Below are 18,928 nucleotides of genomic sequence, written 5' to 3' on the forward strand. Positions count from 1 at the left end.
GGTTACCTGTAACATGAGGTTTGAAATTATTGAAGGTTAAAAACCACTAAGGTCATGTATCTCAATAGGTTACTATCTCTGTATCTCCAAAGCCTGCTTCATCCAAGAACTCCTTTAAAGAGGTGGCCACAGCAAAAGTTTCCATTACTGTTGAATTTCAGTGTCGTTTCATAGCCTTTAGCCATTCACCCTTAACAGGCCACAGGCAGAGTGGCAACTCCAGGGCAATGTTTTCAGAGGCTGCTACCTAATATTCCTACCAACTAATACCTAATTTGTTTACCTTATGTTCCTGCCTAAGTGCCTAATGAACTTGTATCATATGCAATTACTGAAAAACTGAACATTATTGCAATCTCAGAAATGTGGGTAAACTCGTTGAATTAGAAATACCCGAGTACAAACTATTTATGAAAGATTGTTTATACAGGATAGGTGGTGGAGTTTTGATTTGACAACAATCTAAGTGTTATTATGATAAGCAAAATAGACATACTCAGTTATGACTTTATTTAGACATTACCAACAAGTTCAAAAGAAAATTATGTCAGTGTTATTTACAGACCTCATAAGCAAAAAGATGACGATAAGATGCTATGTAATGAAATCAAAACTATAGTAAACAGTAGAGAAGTTATAATAGTAGGAGACCTTAACAATCCAAACATAAACTGGAACACATTAACAGGTGACACATAATTAACGATAGGATAAAAGTGTCATTATACCCTCTGTGCTTCTAATTTCACATTAGCAGAGTTTGATTTCCGAATTTTCTTTGCACATACAATGATAACAATCAGTAACTGCCACTCACTTCTTGTTAAAGTTATATCTAATCATATTAGGTTTATTTTGTGGACCATCTCCTTAATGAAAGTTGTTTGTTTTTTTAAGGTTTCAGTAGCTTTATAAGGGGTTACATATTTTGTACTTACCAGTCCTGCTATTATAATTAAAAGATTTATAGCTCCTAAAATAGTTCTTTGTAATTGTTGATAAATATATAGAATTTTATATATTAAAAGTATTTATTTATCATACTTTGTCGCTGTCTCCCGCATTAACGAGGTAGCGCAAGGAAACAGACAAAAGGATGGCCCAACCCACCCACATGCACATGTATATACATACATGTCCACACATGCACATATACATACATGTCCACACATGCACATATACATACCTATACATATCAACGTATACATATATAAACACACACGCATATATACACATGTACATAATTCATAGTCTGCCCTTATTCATTCCCATCACCACCCTGACACACATGAAATGACAAACCCCTCCACCTGCATGTGCGCGAGGTAGCACTAAGAAAAGACATCTTTCGTTCACACTCAAGTTTCTAGCTGTCATGTATAATGCACTGAAACCACAGCTCCCTTTCTACATCCAGGCCCCACAGAACTTTCCATGGTTTACCCCAGACGCTTCACATGCCCTGGTTCAGTCCATTGACAGCATGTCGACCCCAGTATACCACATCATTCCAATTCACTCTATTCCTTGCACGCCTTTCACCCTCCTGCATGTTCAGGCCCCAATCACTTCAAAATCTTTTTCACTCCATCTTTCCACCTCCAATTTGGTCTCCCAGTTCTCCTCATTCCCACCACCTCTGACACATATATCCTCTTTGTCAATCTTTCCTCACTCATTCTCTCCATGTGACCAAGCCATTTCAAAACACCCTCTTCTGCTTTCTCAACCACACTCTTTTTATTACCACACATCTCTCTTACCCTTTCACATCTTACTCGATCAAACCCCCTCACACCACATATTGTCCTCAAACATCTCATCTCCAGCACATCCACCCTCCTCCACACAACTCTATCTATAGCCCATTCCTCACAACCATATAACATTGTTGGAACCACTATTCCTTCAAACATACCCAATTTTGCTTTCCGAGATAATGTTCTCGCCTTCCACACATTTTTCATTGCTCCCAGAACTTTTGCCCCCTCCTCCACCCTGACTCACTTCAGCTTCTATGGTTCCATCTGCTGCCAAATCCACTCCCAGATATCTAAAACACTTCACTTCCTCCAGTTTTTCTCCATTTTAACTTACCTCCCAATTGACTTGTCCCTCAACCCTACTGTACCTAATAACCTTGCTCTTATTCACATTTACTCTCAGCTTTCTTGCTCACACTTTACCAAACTCAGTCACCAGCTTCTGCAGTTCCTCACCTGAATCAGCCACCAGCGCTGTATCATCAGCGAACAACAGCTGACTCACTTCCCAAGCTCTCTCATCCACAACAGACTGCATACTTGCCCCTTTTTCCAAAACTCTTGCATTCACCTCCCTAACAACCCCATCCATAAACAAATTAAACAACCATTGAGACATCACACACCTCTGCCACAAACCTACATTCAATGAGAACCAATCACTTTCCTCTCTTCCTACTTGTACACAAGCCTTACGTCCTCGATAAAAACTTTTCACTGCTTCTAAAAACTTGCCTCCCACACCATATATTCTTAATACCTTCCGCAGAGCATCTCTATCAACTCTGTCATATTCCTTCTCCAGATCCATAAATGCTACATACAAATCGATTTGCTTTTCTAAGTATTTCTCACATACATTCTTCAAAGCAAACACCTGATCCACACACCCTCTACCACTTCTGAAACCACACTGCTCTTCCCCAATCTGATGCTCTGTATATACTTTCACTCTCTTAATCAATACCCTCCCATATAATTTCCCAGGAATACTCAACAAACTTATACCTCTGTAATTTGAGCACTCGCCTTTATCCCCTTTGCCTTTGTATAATGGCACTATGTAAGCATTCCGCCAATCCTCAGGCACCTCACCATGAGTCATACATACATTAAATATCCTTACCAACCAGTCAACAACACAGTCACCCCTTTTTTAATAAACTCCACTGCAATAGCATCCAAACCCGCTGCCTTGCTGGCTTTCATCCTCTGCAAAGCTTTTACTACCTCCTCTCTGTTTACCAAGTCATTCTATCGAACCTTCTCACTTTGCACACCACCCCGACCAAAACACCCTATATCTGCCACTCTATCATCAAACACATTCAACAAACCTTCAAAATACTCTCTCCATCTCCTTCTCACATCACCACTACTTGTTATCACCTCCCCATTAGCCCCCTTCACTGTTGTTCCCATTTGTTCCCTTGTCTTATGCACTTTATTTACCTCCTTCCAAAACATCTTTTTATTCTCCCTAAAATTTAATGATACTCTCACCCCAACTCTCATTTGCCCTCTTTTTCACCTCTTGCACTTTTCTCTTGACCTCCTGCCTCTTTCTTTTATACATCTCCAAGTCATTTACATTATTTCCCAACAAAAATTGTTCAAATGCCTCTCTCTTCTCTTTCACTAATAATCTTACTTCTTCATCCCACCACTCGCTATCCTTTCTAATCTGCCCACCTCCCATGCTTCTCATGCCACAAGCATCAGTGCTTCCCTAAATACATCCCATTCCTTCCCCACTCCCTTGCATCCTTTTTTCTTACCTTTTTCCATTCTGTACTCAGTGTCTCCTGATACTTCCTCACACAAGTCTCCTTCCCATCCAAAAGTCTCTCGCACACCTATCAATTAACACGTAATCCAGTAACGCTCTCTGGCTATCTCTCCTATTTACATACGTATATCTCTCTTTTTAAACCAGGCATTCCTGATCACCAGTCCTTTTTCAGCGCACAAATCTACAAGCTCTTCACCATTTCCATTTACAACACTGAACACCCCATGTATACCAATTATTCCCTCAACTGCCACATTACTCACCTTTGCATTCAAGTCACCCATCACTATAACCCAGTCTCTTATATATATATATAATTATTACCTTTTTGTATGTAATATACAGTACCGTTTTATTTTATTTACCATGTTATTCATGTGCAGCATAATCACACTTTTATCACTGTTTTCACCTCTGAAGCAGGGGATGGCAATGCTGTTTCCTCTGGGGTGGGATGTTGCCACAAATGTATGAAGGCAAGTATGAATATGTACATATGTATATATGTGTGTGTGTGGATGGGTCTCTCTCAGTCTGTTTCCTGGCACTACCACACTAATGTGGAAAATGGCGATCAAGTATAATAGTTAATACTTTATAGTTGTGTTTCTTGAATCACTTACACGAATACATTCTGTGATTGCAACTATTTTTCATAGCATTTTGATAAAGGCTTGAAATTTTTTACTGTGTGCCTTACAAAACATTATCCTTATCTTTTTTTGTTATACAAAATGACATAGTCGAGGAAAGATTTTGACATGCTCTAGGGTCATGCCTTACATTGGTAAGCCTGTAATCCTTATTATCAGTATGTGCAAAACAAACTGTACAGTGTAGAGTATACTCCTTTAGACTAGTAATACATCTTTCTTTTATTTTTTTTTACTTTGAGTAATTATTCTACAAAGCAGCAATCATAGTTATTAAGAAGAGCTTCACATTCACTTTTACCAACCCTCCTGATAACAGGGGTGGCCCTGTTCATTTTGAAATCTATCAGACCCATCTGTAAAAGATAATGTATATGTTGGGTGTACATGTGTATGCATGTTTATAATTCAATGTGAGTGAGTGTATGTAGAGGGTTATGTGTGGTTTCCACTTCTGATGAAAAGAAACGCTCACCACTGCAGCAGACTCCAACATAAGGTAAATTATTTTCTCATTGCTGTAGGCTAATTTAAGTGATATAAATGTTCTTAACCACAACCAGATGGATTAATAAACTCCCCATAGTAATATAAATTCAGGGATAGACTCACCACAGACAGATTCCTACATTAAGTGAACAAATACATACATCTTTACAACATACTGCTTTGCTTATTGAATAATACTGAAATTTTATCATTAACGTACAACTGGTTGCTACACCAGATGGACAAAATGGACTTGCCACAGCAGCTGATAAGTACATTTAGGTGGACTCTGCTTTTGTATTCCTACATGGGTGGGAAATGAAGTCACCAAATCTTTAAACTGATGTATTTGTCCATTTACCCTTATTTCTGTAAAATATGATCCAGATTTTTTCTTTTATTCAGTTTCATAATGTGTTCTTGTAGACAGCAGCTTACAAAATATATTGTTTGATCTTTCAGAGAAGGTGGCCTCAGTCTGGAGAGGAGTGACTTAAGTACACACTGTGAAGAGATGCAAGAATTCAAGATATTGTTCTTAACTGCCAAACCATCTCGGATCACTTGGGTAATGACTCACCTGTGAAGATCTTGAAGTGTTTACGCTGTCTTTTTTGACTTCAAGGAAAAGACATTTCAATGTACGGTAAATATCAAAGTTGATCATGCATTCACTAGTTGAGAGCTGAAAACTTATTTTAGAGTACAGCATTATTACCATGCAAAGAACTGTACTAATCGGAAGCCAGGGATTTAAAACACAGTACCATTTATTTTCAAGCTCTTACCCCATAACTGGCATGCAAATATTAACTTGTATGTCAAACTTCTAGGTGACAAGGATTGGAAATTCAGAAGGAACTGGTCATGGATGAAGTGATCATACAATGTTAATTACCATAGCATAATGCAAAATATCACAGGCAAGCCCATATATTTCAGATTCAACTTTGAGCACTATGTAACAAAGATGGCTACTGCTGAGCCAAATGAATAGACAATTGTGTTATGATGCTATCCCCTGTAAAAAAAATTTTCCCGACATCCTCTTTACATCAAGATCTCGGCTAGACAGTTGTTTCCAAGCCAAAGGCACCATTCACATGAGTTACATTGAAAGTCTTATGAAACTGATGAAGGATTTTGGGAAACAATAATAGTACTGCTGATTTGCAGAGGGAAATGTGGCAGCAGCACTAGCTAGCATAACTGCTGATTATTTATAGGAATCAGATCATTTTTAGTCACTTAAAAACTACTGAAAGCAGGAGACATTGTATAAGAACTCAAGTTGGATTGAAGTGAACATTCTTACAGAAAAAAATGGTAAAAATCTGGAGTCAAGAAATCTCAGGTAATGAATAGGTTACGTCATCCTGCTTTAATTAAAATATTGGGCAATGTATTTTCTTTAAAGGAAAAATGTAATACAGTGCAAATAATAGTCATTTACTTTTTCACATAGACAAAATGTTGTTCATGTTATTAACCAATTAGAGCATTTTAGGGGTTTCTCTCCACTCTCTCAAAAGAAGAGTAGACTGCATTTCTCTGAACATCATACATGTGCTACTCAGACTTAAAATGGATGGATTACATTTTTTTATTGGGTGGGGAGGGAGTCAAGTTAAAAGGTTTTTAATTCTGTGATTAAAACTATATCCATAATTATTTAAAATGTATTAGCATAGATTTGTTTGTACAATAACTAAACACATTTGTTAGGGAAAGACATTAAATCAAATAAAACCTAACTTGTGTCCTTTTGTGTGTTTCCTGTAAAACAGTTCTGCAGCCAGTAAAAATGCCTGGATTATGGTTTCATTTTTGCCTTCACATTTTACTGGGTTCCTTTGGAGCCTTCTCTTGATCAATGCTAACAAATCGATGTCTGAGAGGTGATGTAGCACAAGTATTTTTGTCGTTCTCAAATTTATTCCTCTGTGGAGATTTCACTCTTGGCATCACTGTTACAGTTTCTTCAACACTGATTGCACTACTGCCTTGTATATTCTCCTGTACAGCTGGAATTTTAGAATCGCAACTTTTCTCATCAATTAAATTGAGCGAGATACAATCCTCTGGCTTTTGTCTCACATTAGCCTTTCCACTGACACATTTACAATTGTCTATTTCAGTCACAGATTCTGAACTTAAAACAGTTCTGACCTTGTCGTACTTATCTGCTGACTCTAAGTTTTCTCCCTTGTTCAAACCTGTTGTTAAAACTGTACATGAAATTTTATTGCAACTTACACACGACTCGGACTTGATGGTAGACTGAATAATATAAGGTAGAACACTCTGAGAGTCTTTGCTCTTATTATTTTTATTTGATGAATAAGGCAATTCATTTATTCTACCCACACTTTGTGTATCACCGGAGGAATGTGTTGTATAGCTACCTAATTCACCCACTTGCAATTCTTTTGCAACCCAAGTATCACAAAAATGCTTATCTTCCCTGTTGCTCTCTGGGTCTTTCTGTCTCCTTGATACTGTTTGAGAGTCTTTAATTTCTTGGCATTCAGGTACACTTACGATGGGTTCTGGTAAACTAACAGTACGCCTCAAAGTTTTGCAATGCCTTTCTCTTTGTTCTGCTGGAGTCATAACTATATGAGTATCTTTACTAATCTTGTCTGTTGCTCCTTGTAAATCTTTATCACCCACTGCTTTCACTACACTCTTATTGACTTTGCTACTTTCTGCCATAATTTCATGTTCTTTGTTCAAGTCAATTTCCTTTACAAGATTATTTCCTACATTTGCGTCTTTTCTAACATTTTTACTTACTCCTTCTGAGCAAGCATATTTTATTTTATCTTGATCTACCATGACATTTACTCCATCTTTGACTTTTTTTGTTGTGCTACTGTCTTTTAACCTACCTTCTCCTGCTGGACTGGCCTTGTTACTTCCCCCAGCCTGTTGAAGAAATGAACTCATTATTAGTAAGAATATTACAAAATATTCCTATCAACTCAATACACTTTCCCATAACCTCCAAACCTTCACAACAACACTCTCTCCACCTCCCTTTATAACTCATCATTCACCTTACTAACACAACCTTACTCACACTCAATTTTCCACTGATTGTGTCAATGTCAAATTAGTGATACATAATCTTCGGCCTAATCAAATTGGTTAATAGGATTGGTTTTCACTAGAATTTCTCAAGCTGTGGCCAAAATATCTGGTCACCATTTTTCTCCCTTGAACAAAGAAATTTCTAAAAGTTTTAAGTAGACATACCACTAAACTTGAAACATATAAAATAATATTATCTCTACCTTCCTTGACATTTTCTTTATGGCAGGTATAATTTTGGCAGTCTGCAGTTATCAGTAACTTGTACGGAAATAATTCACAGCCACATTTTGGGATGTTCACCTGGACATGGAGCACCTCACAATTCTGCAATGTTTTGACAACTGAACTCGGAAACTTGGACAGTATGTTACAGATGTTCATTATAGAAAACAGGGACAAGTGAGCTTTCAAAAGAAAACCCCTCACTTGGGCCCTTTTGTTTCTACTTTTGGAAAATAATACCAAATTTATAGGCATCCCTCGCCTCCATAATCTCATTCCTCTTTTTCCCTTATATGATATGTGGGACATATTTACATTGTATTCTTTCTCCCCCATGCCTAAGAAGAGAACCCTAATATTTTTAATTGCATGCCAACTTACAGATTGTGGAAATTTACTGATAATGGCAAGGTCAGAAACTATTAAACCTACCCTCAACACATTAGTCACAGTATGTCTCATACATTCCCTTATACTTAAATCTTTAGCACGGATATTTAATCCATCAATGTTTTTCAACCATCCATTTGATCTTCCTTAACTATTCCTACTCCTCATTTTTGTTAACATAAATCTCTTCAGAGCTGCTCTTGTCATGTATAAAATTACTTGCCCCATTTTTTCCATGCTGACCAAATTCAACATTTCATTTCCATCCTACTTGGTCCATCTTTCCATTTTGCAAAATCTGTACCCATTTTTCATAAGTTTAAACCAATTTTTCTGTATTCTAGAGGCTGATCTACTTTTTGAATTATGTTCCACTTGCATACAAGTATATACCTAACACCAATCCCCCTATGAAGCCTTCTTATATCTGACAGCTTATCTTTTCTCAAGCTGAAAAAGGTTGGAAGGCTATGAAGAGCATAAATACAAAATCACCATCTTCAGCACACTAAATGCCATTTATGTACCCTATGGTATAATACTACCTCTACAAAACTACTTTAAGCAATTTAGGGGACCTAATTACTATCCTTTGAGTTACCTTTGTATATACAATGATTGGCCTCTGAAAGCCACGAGAAGCATGGGGAGGTGTTGTCATCTTCTCACTTGTGCTAAAGCCTACTTCATGCAGTAGATAGTCATTAAATTTTTCAGGAAACAAGCGGATGTTCTTGTAATTGTCAAAAATTCGCTTCTGGAAAAAAAATTATTTTATTAAACTACCTTAATCATTTCACCACCTTAAAGTATTAGATTTACTGGAACTTAATGATCTGATACAAATAGCCAGATAAGTTTGGTTATACATCATGAGACATGCAATTAATCCAATCTCTGAAGTCATCTAGATTATGTTTGAAATTATTAACACTAAATGGAAAGGGATGTATTCAGAATCTTATACAAATTCTTCAATTACCCTACCTACATTCACAAACTTAAGGGTTAAGCTCCAGCAATACTGACCAAAAATATAAATATTTACATGAATGTAGGTTTGCGGCAGGGGTGTGTGATGTCTCCATGGTTGTTTAATTTGTTTATGGATGGGGTTGTTAGGGAGGTGAATGCAAGAGTTTTGGAAAGAGGGGCAAGTATGAAGTCTGTTGGGGATGAGAGAGCTTGGGAAGTGAGTCAGTTGTTGTTCGCTGATGATACAGCGCTGGTGGCTGATTCATGTGAGAAACTGCAGAAGCTGCTGACTGAGTTTGGTAAAGTGTGTGAAAGAAAGTTAAGAGTAAATATGAATAAGAGCAGTAGGGTTGAGGGTCAAGTCAATTGGGAGGTAAGTTTGAATGGAGAAAAACTGGAGGAAGTAAAGTGTTTTAGATATCTGGGAGTGGATCTGGCAGCGGATGGAACCATGGAAGCGGAAGTGGATCATAGGGTGGGGGAGGGGGCGAAAATTCTGGGAGCCTTGAAGAATGTGTGGAAGTCAAGAACATTATCTCGGAAAGCAAAAATGGGTATGTTTGAAGGAATAGTGGTTCCAACAATGTTGTATGGTTGCGAGGTGTGGGCTATGGATAGAGTTGTGCGCAGGAGGATGGATGTGCTGGAAATGAGATGTTTGAGGACAATGTGTGGTGTGAAGGGTTTGATCGAGTAAGTAACGTAAGGGTAAGAGAGATGTGTGGAAATAAAAAGAGCATGGTTGAGAGAGCAGAAGAGGGTGTTTTGAAGTGGTTTGGGCACATGGAGAGAATGAGTGAGGAAAGATTGACCAAGAGGATATATATGACGGAGGTGGAGGGAACGAGGAGAAGTGGGAGACCAAATTGGAGGTGGAAAGATGGAGTGAAAAAGATTTTGTGTGATCGGGGCCTGAACATGCAGGAGGGTGAAAGGAGGGCGAGGAATAGAGTGAATTGGATCGATGTGGTATACCGGGGTTGACGTGCTGTCAGTGGATTGAATCAGGGTATGTGAAGCGTCTAGGGTAAACCATGGAAAGCTGTGTAGGGATGTATATTTGCGTGTGTGGACGTATGTATATACATGTGTATGGGGGCGGGTTGGGCCATTTCTTTCGTCTGTTTCCTTGCATTACCTCGCAAACGCAGGAGACAGCGGCAAAAAAAAAAAAAGTATAAATACTCCCCAGGGATAGGGGAGAAAGAATACTTCCCACATATTTCCTGCATGTCGTAGAAGGCGACTAAAAGGGGAGGGAGTGCGGGGCTGGAAATCCTCCCCTCTCATTTTTTTAATTTTCCAGAAGAAGGAACAGAGAAGGGGGCCAGGTGAGGATAATCCCTCAAAGGCTCAGTCCTCTGTTCTTAACGTTACCTCGCTAATGCAGGAAATGGCTAATAGTATGAAAGAAAAGATATCTATAAATACATTTTTTTCATATATATTCACCATTTCCAACATTAGCAAGGAAGTGTTAAGAAACAAAGGACTGAGCCTTAGAGGGACTATTGTCACTTGGGCCCCTTCTCTGTTCCTTCTTTTGGAAAAAAAAAAAAAAAAAAAAAAAAGGAGGGGAGGATTTCCGGAATATGTGAGAATAATTCTTTCTCCCCTGTTCCCAGGGATAATTATATATATATGGTATGGTTGCAAGGCGTGGGTTATGGACAGTTGTGTGCAGGAGGGTGGATGTGCTGGAAATGAGATGTTTGAGGATAATATGTGGTGTGAGGTGGTTTGATCGAGTAAGTAATGTAAGGGTCAGAGAGATGTGTGGAAATAAAAAGAGCGTGGTTGAGAGAGCAGAAGGGGGTGTTTTGAAATGGTTTGGACACATGGAGAGAATGAGTGAGGAAAGATTGACCAAGAGGATATATGTGTCACAGGTGGAGGGAATGAGGAGAAGTGGGAGACCAAATTGGAGGTGGAAAGATGGAGTGAAAAAGATTTTGAGTGATCGGGGCCTGAATATGCAGGAAGGTGAAAGGCGGGCAAGGAATAGAGTGAATTGGATCGATGTGGTATACCGGGGTCGACATGCTGTCAATGGATTGAATTAGGGCATGTGAAGCGTCTGGGGTAAACCATGGAAAGTTGTGTGGGGCCTAGGTGTGGAAAGGGAGCTGTGGTTTCGGGCATTATTACGTGACAGCTAGAGACTGAGTGTGAACGAATGGGGCCTTTGTTGTCTTTTCCTCGCACACATGAGGGGGGAGGGGGATATTATTCCATGAGTGGCGAGGTGGCGATGGGAATAAATAAAGGCAGACTGAATTATGTACATTTGTATATATGTATATGTCTGTGTGTGTATATATATGTGCACATTGAGATGTATAGGTATGTATATTTGCGTGCGTGGACATGTATGTATATACATGTGTATGGGGGTGGATTGGGCCATTTCTTTCATCTGTTTCCTTGCGCTACCTCGCAAATGCGGGAGACAGCGACAAAGCAAAATAATAATAATATTAATAATATATATCTGGTTTACAATATCACATAACAACAACAATATACTGCATACTCTCTTTATAAAAGGATTTTACAAGAGTTGCTGATAAGACAGACTGCACTCCATGCTGTAGCAAAGAAATGACAAACCTCCAGTCCTGATAGGACTGTACTCTTCTCCATCAATTGCTTGATATAGCCTATCCAAATGTGACTTTTCACTTGCAGTGTAACCTTGCAGGCGGAGTCTGATAGCACCAGTGCATATATACCTTAATCTTCCTGCCCAACAAACCCCTCCCACAGAATAAGGAAAGCCAGCCAAATCCAATGGGTAGGAAACAAGTCAAAAAGTGGTGAACTTGTGTCTTTCTGAGGTGAGCAAGCACAAATAAGTAAGTACTCCGTGTCTTCAGCATGGAAGTTACATCTTGGGTATAAGGGGGTCTCATGATATGCTGAATTAGTGTTTGTAAAGCTGGAGAGATAGGTAGTGTCCATAAAGCAAAAAAGGGTAATGCATGTCAAGTGTAGTTTCATATGGATGCATGTTTGGTGGTATGGTATTTAAACTGTGCTGAGAGATGGTTTTTTGGGCGTCTGCAGTCATTATGGTGTGATTATGTTTTTGGTAATGTTGTAGTTGCTGAGTAAGGTAGGATCTGTGGATATAGGCTGTACTAGCACGAGTCAGGTATATCTTTTCTATTATGAAGATCATGCATGTCTGCAGTTGTTGACAGCCAGCAACTGTTATGCTTTTTGGTGTTTTGCATGGTTTGCATCTTTCTTATATTTGCTATTGACAAGGTGGATGATGAAGCATGTGAGGCATAGTGTATGGTGGAACAGATGAATAAACCTGAGAGAATGTAATGGTTAGATATAAATATGAATGACAAGGAAGTTCATGACCAAGGAACATGTAAAGGCAGGAAAGTACTGAAGGCTGGACAACAGTCTGTAGTAATGTGAATATTCTGCAGGGATACCAGTGTTAACTACATCCTAAGAAAAAACATGAGATTACCAACAAAGTCAAATTCAAAAACAATACATAAACAACAAAAAACAAATACCGTAAGTTTCCTTCGCTTATTGTATGATGGCCAGCCCTGAGGTTCAAGAATAAGTCTACCTCCGGGTTTCAGATTATAAAAGATGCGACGGAAGAATCTCTTGAGGCCTGAGTCGCCCCAATTAAGGTGGACCCATTTTGTAATACTCAAACATAGGATGATGTCAAATTCTGGCCTTACTGTCTCCAACAACTCATCGGACTCCAAAACATAATTGGCCTGAAAAGCAGTTATGAAATATATGTCAATTAAACTTTACTGTTTTAAATACTTTCTAATACTTGAGTGCTTTCCTCTTATCAAAAACGTAATCTCTTAAATGTTTACCCTAAAGATTCTTAATATTCTATAGGGGTAGTAATGCAAAGATGATTACTGTAAACATGTGCCCAATAGATCTTGCATCCTTAACCACGTAATTTTATTGAAATAATTTGAATTGCTTATCTGTCTGTCTGTCATGATGCACATTCCTATAACTTTCAGGTGAATCTCAGTGCAAAGCCCTACTTTTGTGACTCTCTAACCTTTTTTTCTTTCAACTAAAATTATGACCCACACATGAATTCTAAACAAACAAACAATTTCAATTTACTCTTAACTTTCTCCTTTCACACAATTTTCCAAACTCAATCACCAATTCTGCAGTTTCTCATGCAAATCAGCCACTAGAGCTGTATCATCGGTGAACAACAACTGACTCACTTCCCAGGCCCTCCCATCCCCAACAGACTGCATACTCGCTCCTCTCTCCAAAACTCTTGCATTTACCTCCCTAACCACCCCCTTAAATAAACAAATTAAACAACCATGAGGACATCACATACCCCTGCCAAAGACTGACATTCACTGGGAACCAATTCCCCCTCCACTCTTCCTACTTGTACACATGCCTTACATCCTTAGTAAAAACTTTTCACTGCTTCTAGCAACATACCTCCCACACCATATACTCTAAGATCTTCCACAAAGCATCTCTATCAATCCCATCACATGCCTGCTCCAAATCCATAAATGTTACATACAAATCCACCTGTTTTTCTAAGTATTTCTCAAACATTCTTCAAAGCAAAAACCTGATCCACACATTCTCTACCACTTTTGAAACTACACTGCTCCTCCACAGTCTGATGCTCTGCACATGCCTTCACCCTCTCAAGCAATACCCTCCCATACAATTTCCCAAGAATACTCAACAAACTTATGCCTCTGTAGTTTGAACACTAACCTTAATCCCCTTTGCCTCTGTAAAATGGCACTATGGATGCATTCCACCAATGATCAGGCACTTCACAATGACCCATACATACATTGAATATCCTTACCAATCAATCAACAACACAGTCACCCTTTTTTAATAAATTCTACTGCAATACCATCCAAACCAGCTGCCTTGCCAGATTTCATCTTCCACAAAGGTTTCACTACCTCATCTCTCTTAACCAAACCATTCTCCCTGACCCCTCTCACTTCTCACACCACCCCGACCAAAGCACCCTATATTTGCCACTCTATCATCAAACACATTCAACAAACCGTGAAAATACTCACTACATCTTCTCACTTGATCACTACCTGTTATTACTTCCCCACCTGCCCCGTTCACCAATGTTCCCATTGTCTTCTCTTGTCTTATGCACATTATTTACCTCCTTCCAAAACATCTTTTTATTCTCCCTAATGTTTAATGATACTCTCTCTCTCCCAACTCTCATTTGCCCTCATTTTCAACCCTTGCACCTTTCTCTTGACCTCCTGCTGATTTCTTTCATACCTCTCCCAGTCATTTGCACAACTTCCTTGCAAGTATCATCCAAATGCCTCTCTTTTCTCTTTCACTAACAACTTTACTTCCTCATTCCACCAATCACTACCCTTTCTAATCTGCCCACCTCCCACCTTTCTCATGCCACATGCATCTTTTGCACAGGCCATCACTGCTTCCCTAAATACATCCCATTCCTCACCCATTCCCCTCACCTTTTGCCATTCTACATTCAATCTCTCCAGGTACTTCCTTACACAAGTCTCCATTCCAAGCTCACTACTCTCACTACTCATTCTCTTCTCCCTAACATTCTTTCTTCTTTTTTGAATACCTCTACAAATCTTCACCTTCACCTCTACAAAATAGTGATCAGACATCCCTCCAGCTGCCCCTCTCAGCACATTAACATCCAACTCTCTCATCTGCACACCTATTAATTAACACGTAATCCAATAATGCCCTCTGACCATCTCTCCTACTCACATATGTATACTTATGTATATCTCTCTTTTCAAACCAGGTATTCCCAATCACCAGTCTTTATTCAGCACACAAATCCTTAAGCTCTTCACCATTTCCATTCACAACACTGAATACCCCATGTGCACCAATTATACCCTCAACTCACCTTCGCATTTAAATCACCCATCACTAAAACCCAGCCTCATGCATCAAAACTGCTGACACACTCACACAGCTGCTCCAGAAAACACTTGCCTCTCATGATCTTTTTCCTCATGGCCAGGTGCATAGGCACCAATATTCACCCATCTCTCTCCATCCACTTTCAGTTTAACAGCAACAATCTAGAATTTACTTTCTTACACTCTATCCCATACTCCCACAGCTCCTGCTTCAGGAGTAGTGCTACTCCTCTCTTGTCCCCTCACCAACCCTGACTTTACTCCCAAGACTTTCCCAAACCACTCTTTCCATTTACCAATGAGCATCATTTCAATCAGAGCCAGAACATCCAGGTTTCTTTCCTCAAACATACTACCTATCTCTCCTTGCTTCTAATCCACAAACATTCAGATACCCCAATCTGAGCTTTAGAGGAGGATGAGCACTCACCACCTAACTTTCTTCAAAAGATATCATTCAAAGAATTTCACATATTTACAATATGCAAACTTTCACTTACGTGAACAAATTTGACATTGTAGGGAAAAGCTCGAGTTCCATCAGCCCTTGCTGGAGGCTTCAGTGGTCCATACAAAAGCCGCATTGACTTTGGGAAGTGTACTTCATGTATATCACCTTTGCAAAGGTAATGTTTGATATTTTTCTCAGCAATACTGACTAGTTTCTTATCAATATCAATACCAACAGCTCTCTTGGGGTTGTAGTCTCTAGCAATTGTGAGAGTAATATGGCCTATGTTACAACCAATGTCTAATACTTCCTTTCCCTCAAACCACTCCCGCCTCAGATATTCTAGCCGTATGTCCGGAGTCTGATCAGGATTTCTATAACCATAGTACTTATTGTAATTTCCATACTGAAATAACTCATTTTTGGGATTAAACTTCTTTGGAGGTTGCAAATTCTGTTGACTAAGGTGTGGCTTCTCTGCATAATGTTTGGAATGGCTGGGGTGTCTTTTACGCTCACCCCCTGGCTGAGGAATGACTGGACTCACTATCTTATTTTCTGACTTACTACGCTGCTTCTTAAATACTGGACGCTGCATCCCACTAGTTGAAGCCTTAGTTCCAGAAAGTGTCACAGGCCCTACAGACTCTCTGCAACATAGAAATTCTGAATGCAATAAATCAATCACATAAGTGAAATAAAAATATCTTAATAAAAATATCAGCTGCACTGCAACAGCAGCATATACGATTACACATACATGTACACAGAGAGAGAAGAAGTATAAAATGTTGACAAAAATTTACTAAAAACAGATCACTTATATGCCATAATTTAAAATATCTTTAAATTCAAACAAAATATATCACAAGTTAAAACCTAACTTGCTTCTGAGCAAGTTTCCGAACATATACAAAAATGAAAATTAAATGGATTTTAAAAAGGTTAATTTTACTCAGTAAAAATGAAGGGTTGAATAAACCAGTGTTCGTTGGACACTCCAGTAAACTGAAGAATGAAAACTTTCTAAATAAAATTCAGCCAATCAATTTTTCTTACAAAATATGGACATAAGGAATGTTCCCCTACCAAGCTGTGAGCAATCAGGTCATTAAGTCTACCTCCACATAAGCTCTGATTCATAACTAGGATGGTTATGAGGTACAGATTTGCCTTCTCATCTCCAATGTGCCCCAAAGCAAAAATCAGCATTCCCTCCATTAAATGTCACTTTTGGTACAGCCACTGGGCCAAGAAGATATAGAGACTCACAGTAGCTTTTGTATCTTCATGTATCTTAGCTGATGTCTTGGTTACCCACTGATAAATGAAAATTTTAAAAAATATGTTATCTTTGCTCATATTACTCACTTCCTTCCATCAGTGGCTCCTTGAGTAGCAGTCAATTCTATACAGGTTATAATGGGCTTAACAGTGTCCAGAGAGACTGCACTGGGTAATTCTGTATCTGTCACTTGTTCAGCCTCCAAGGTTTGCGTTTCCATTTGGTCTGCTTCTGCCCCAAAAGCCTGGAAACTTGCAGAATCACTAGGCATGCTAGTAGGTTCTGACAATCGGCGTTTCCTTTTCTGAGAACAACAAGAAATGAAAGCTAAATGATGAGATCTTTCTGCAATTTGTGGGTCTACCAAACATACATTGCTACTGATTATACAGTCTTATATAATGAAACATTCACTGCTCCAAAACACATCAAAAAAGATACAATTCTGAGATTAACAAGAGGAGGGCAGAGAATATTCTAACATAATGGTTACAGGGAAATTCAGAAAAGTGGAATAATAATGACAGATATAGCATAGTAAAACTCTGTTGCCTTTGTGTAATGCAGTGGTTAAGTATGATAAGAACCTTAATTTAGTTAAATACCGATTCACAAATATGTAAGGCATGATCACAGAAAATCAGTTTTACAGCACCAAATATATTTTCTGACCTTAAACATGAAAAAATAGTTCTACTAAATATTCTGGTGCAAGTTTGATCTTGGATCCCTCATAACACAGCCACACTCTTCATAATGTCACACAGAACAACCAGAAGACATACCATGAAATTTAACAAGAAACCTGTCAAACAGATCTATACAATTAAGACATGCCCTACCATTCTGAAAATATCTCATTGTAGGTACTCGTTGGCAGGTAGGCTGCTACCTCCACCACAACCACCATCCTTGTGACACCTAAAGATCCACAGTCTTCTTTCTACCTCATGAGGTGCTACCTGTCTCTAGTTTCAAAAAGAAGTAAAAGAGGCCTGGAAAAAACAAAAATCCTAGATGCAGATCACATGATTAAGTTTGCTAGCCAAACTGTGAAGAAATCTGCTTAGCTGTGGTGTAGAAAATAATGTTCCTTTACCGAAGAACAATTTTTTGGGATATGATAATCAAGAAGTAAAAAATAAGAATCCCTAAATGATATAATTACCATGTCTTCACTCCTATGTATGCATACACACACACACTCTCTCTAGTATGCCAGGGACCCATTTTATCGACCAGCTCATAAGGAAAGATGAACAGCTGGCTGAATTGTGCACCAGATGCTGCAACCAGAATTCCAACCTATACAGGTTTGATCCTAGGTGGCCCATGACTTCTCCAAAGTATATGACAAGGTGTGACATAAGTCTGCCTTTACAACTCCTTCTCTTGTCTTTCTGCTTCCACTCTGGCCATTCAATTGCAGTATTTACAGATGGTATGCCTTTCCCTAATATCCTGTTAACTGATGTTCGTCAGGGCTCTGTCCTACTACCTTTTGTTCTTAATCAATAATCTTTTTAATTCAACCTTTTTCACTCTCATGCCGATGATTTCACTTTACATACTTCAGCTCAATTTCCATCTCCTTATCCTTCTAATAATCATTCTTTCTCATTCTTATTTTCTCTTAATGCAGACCAGTGGAGCATCTCAGAATGGGAAAGGCATGACCTTGCTAAATTTAGTAGTGCTAAAACACCATTTTTGCCTCACACCTTGCTAAATTTAGTAGTGCTAAAACACCATTTCTGCCTATCTATTTTAGAATTGTTCTTTTCTCTCCATCAGTTTATCAGTTAAGATACATATGTTAATGGATGGGTCAAGTGATCTTAGGCCCTCAATCAAATCATAT

At 38.7% G+C, this 18,928-nt stretch overlaps 1 protein-coding gene and 1 long non-coding RNA gene across 18 annotated transcripts in view; one reads left to right on the forward strand and one right to left on the reverse strand.

Annotated features, from left to right (window-relative positions):
* The window catches only part of LOC139762703 (uncharacterized), a 41,622-nt gene extending 35,161 nt beyond the window's left edge, over positions 1-6,461 (forward strand). For 13 of the 16 annotated variants that reach the window (XR_011715803.1, XR_011715810.1, XR_011715809.1 and 10 more), the window contains one exon: positions 5,160-6,461. This is a non-coding gene — a long non-coding RNA (uncharacterized lncRNA). Of the gene's footprint in view, positions 1-3,975; positions 4,032-5,159 lie in introns of all 16 variants that reach the window. The other 3 variants (XR_011715807.1, XR_011715797.1, XR_011715804.1) reach the window with 1 other exon arrangement.
* Positions 6,361-18,928, reverse strand: part of LOC139762699 (7SK snRNA methylphosphate capping enzyme-like) — a 55,333-nt gene continuing 42,765 nt past the window's right edge. For both annotated transcript variants that reach the window (XM_071687682.1, XM_071687683.1), the window contains exons 5-9: positions 17,154-17,371; positions 15,832-16,432; positions 12,920-13,138; positions 9,007-9,162; positions 6,361-7,625 (exon numbers count right to left, since the gene is read on the reverse strand). In XM_071687682.1, coding sequence (XP_071543783.1) covers positions 6,531-7,625; positions 9,007-9,162; positions 12,920-13,138; positions 15,832-16,432; positions 17,154-17,371 — 2,289 coding nt within the window. In that variant the 3' untranslated portion in view covers positions 6,361-6,530. The remainder of the gene's footprint in view (positions 7,626-9,006; positions 9,163-12,919; positions 13,139-15,831; positions 16,433-17,153; positions 17,372-18,928) is intronic.

This window comes from Panulirus ornatus, chromosome 44 (assembly GCF_036320965.1).
Source record: "Panulirus ornatus isolate Po-2019 chromosome 44, ASM3632096v1, whole genome shotgun sequence".
NCBI classification, from domain to species: domain Eukaryota; kingdom Metazoa; phylum Arthropoda; class Malacostraca; order Decapoda; family Palinuridae; genus Panulirus; species Panulirus ornatus.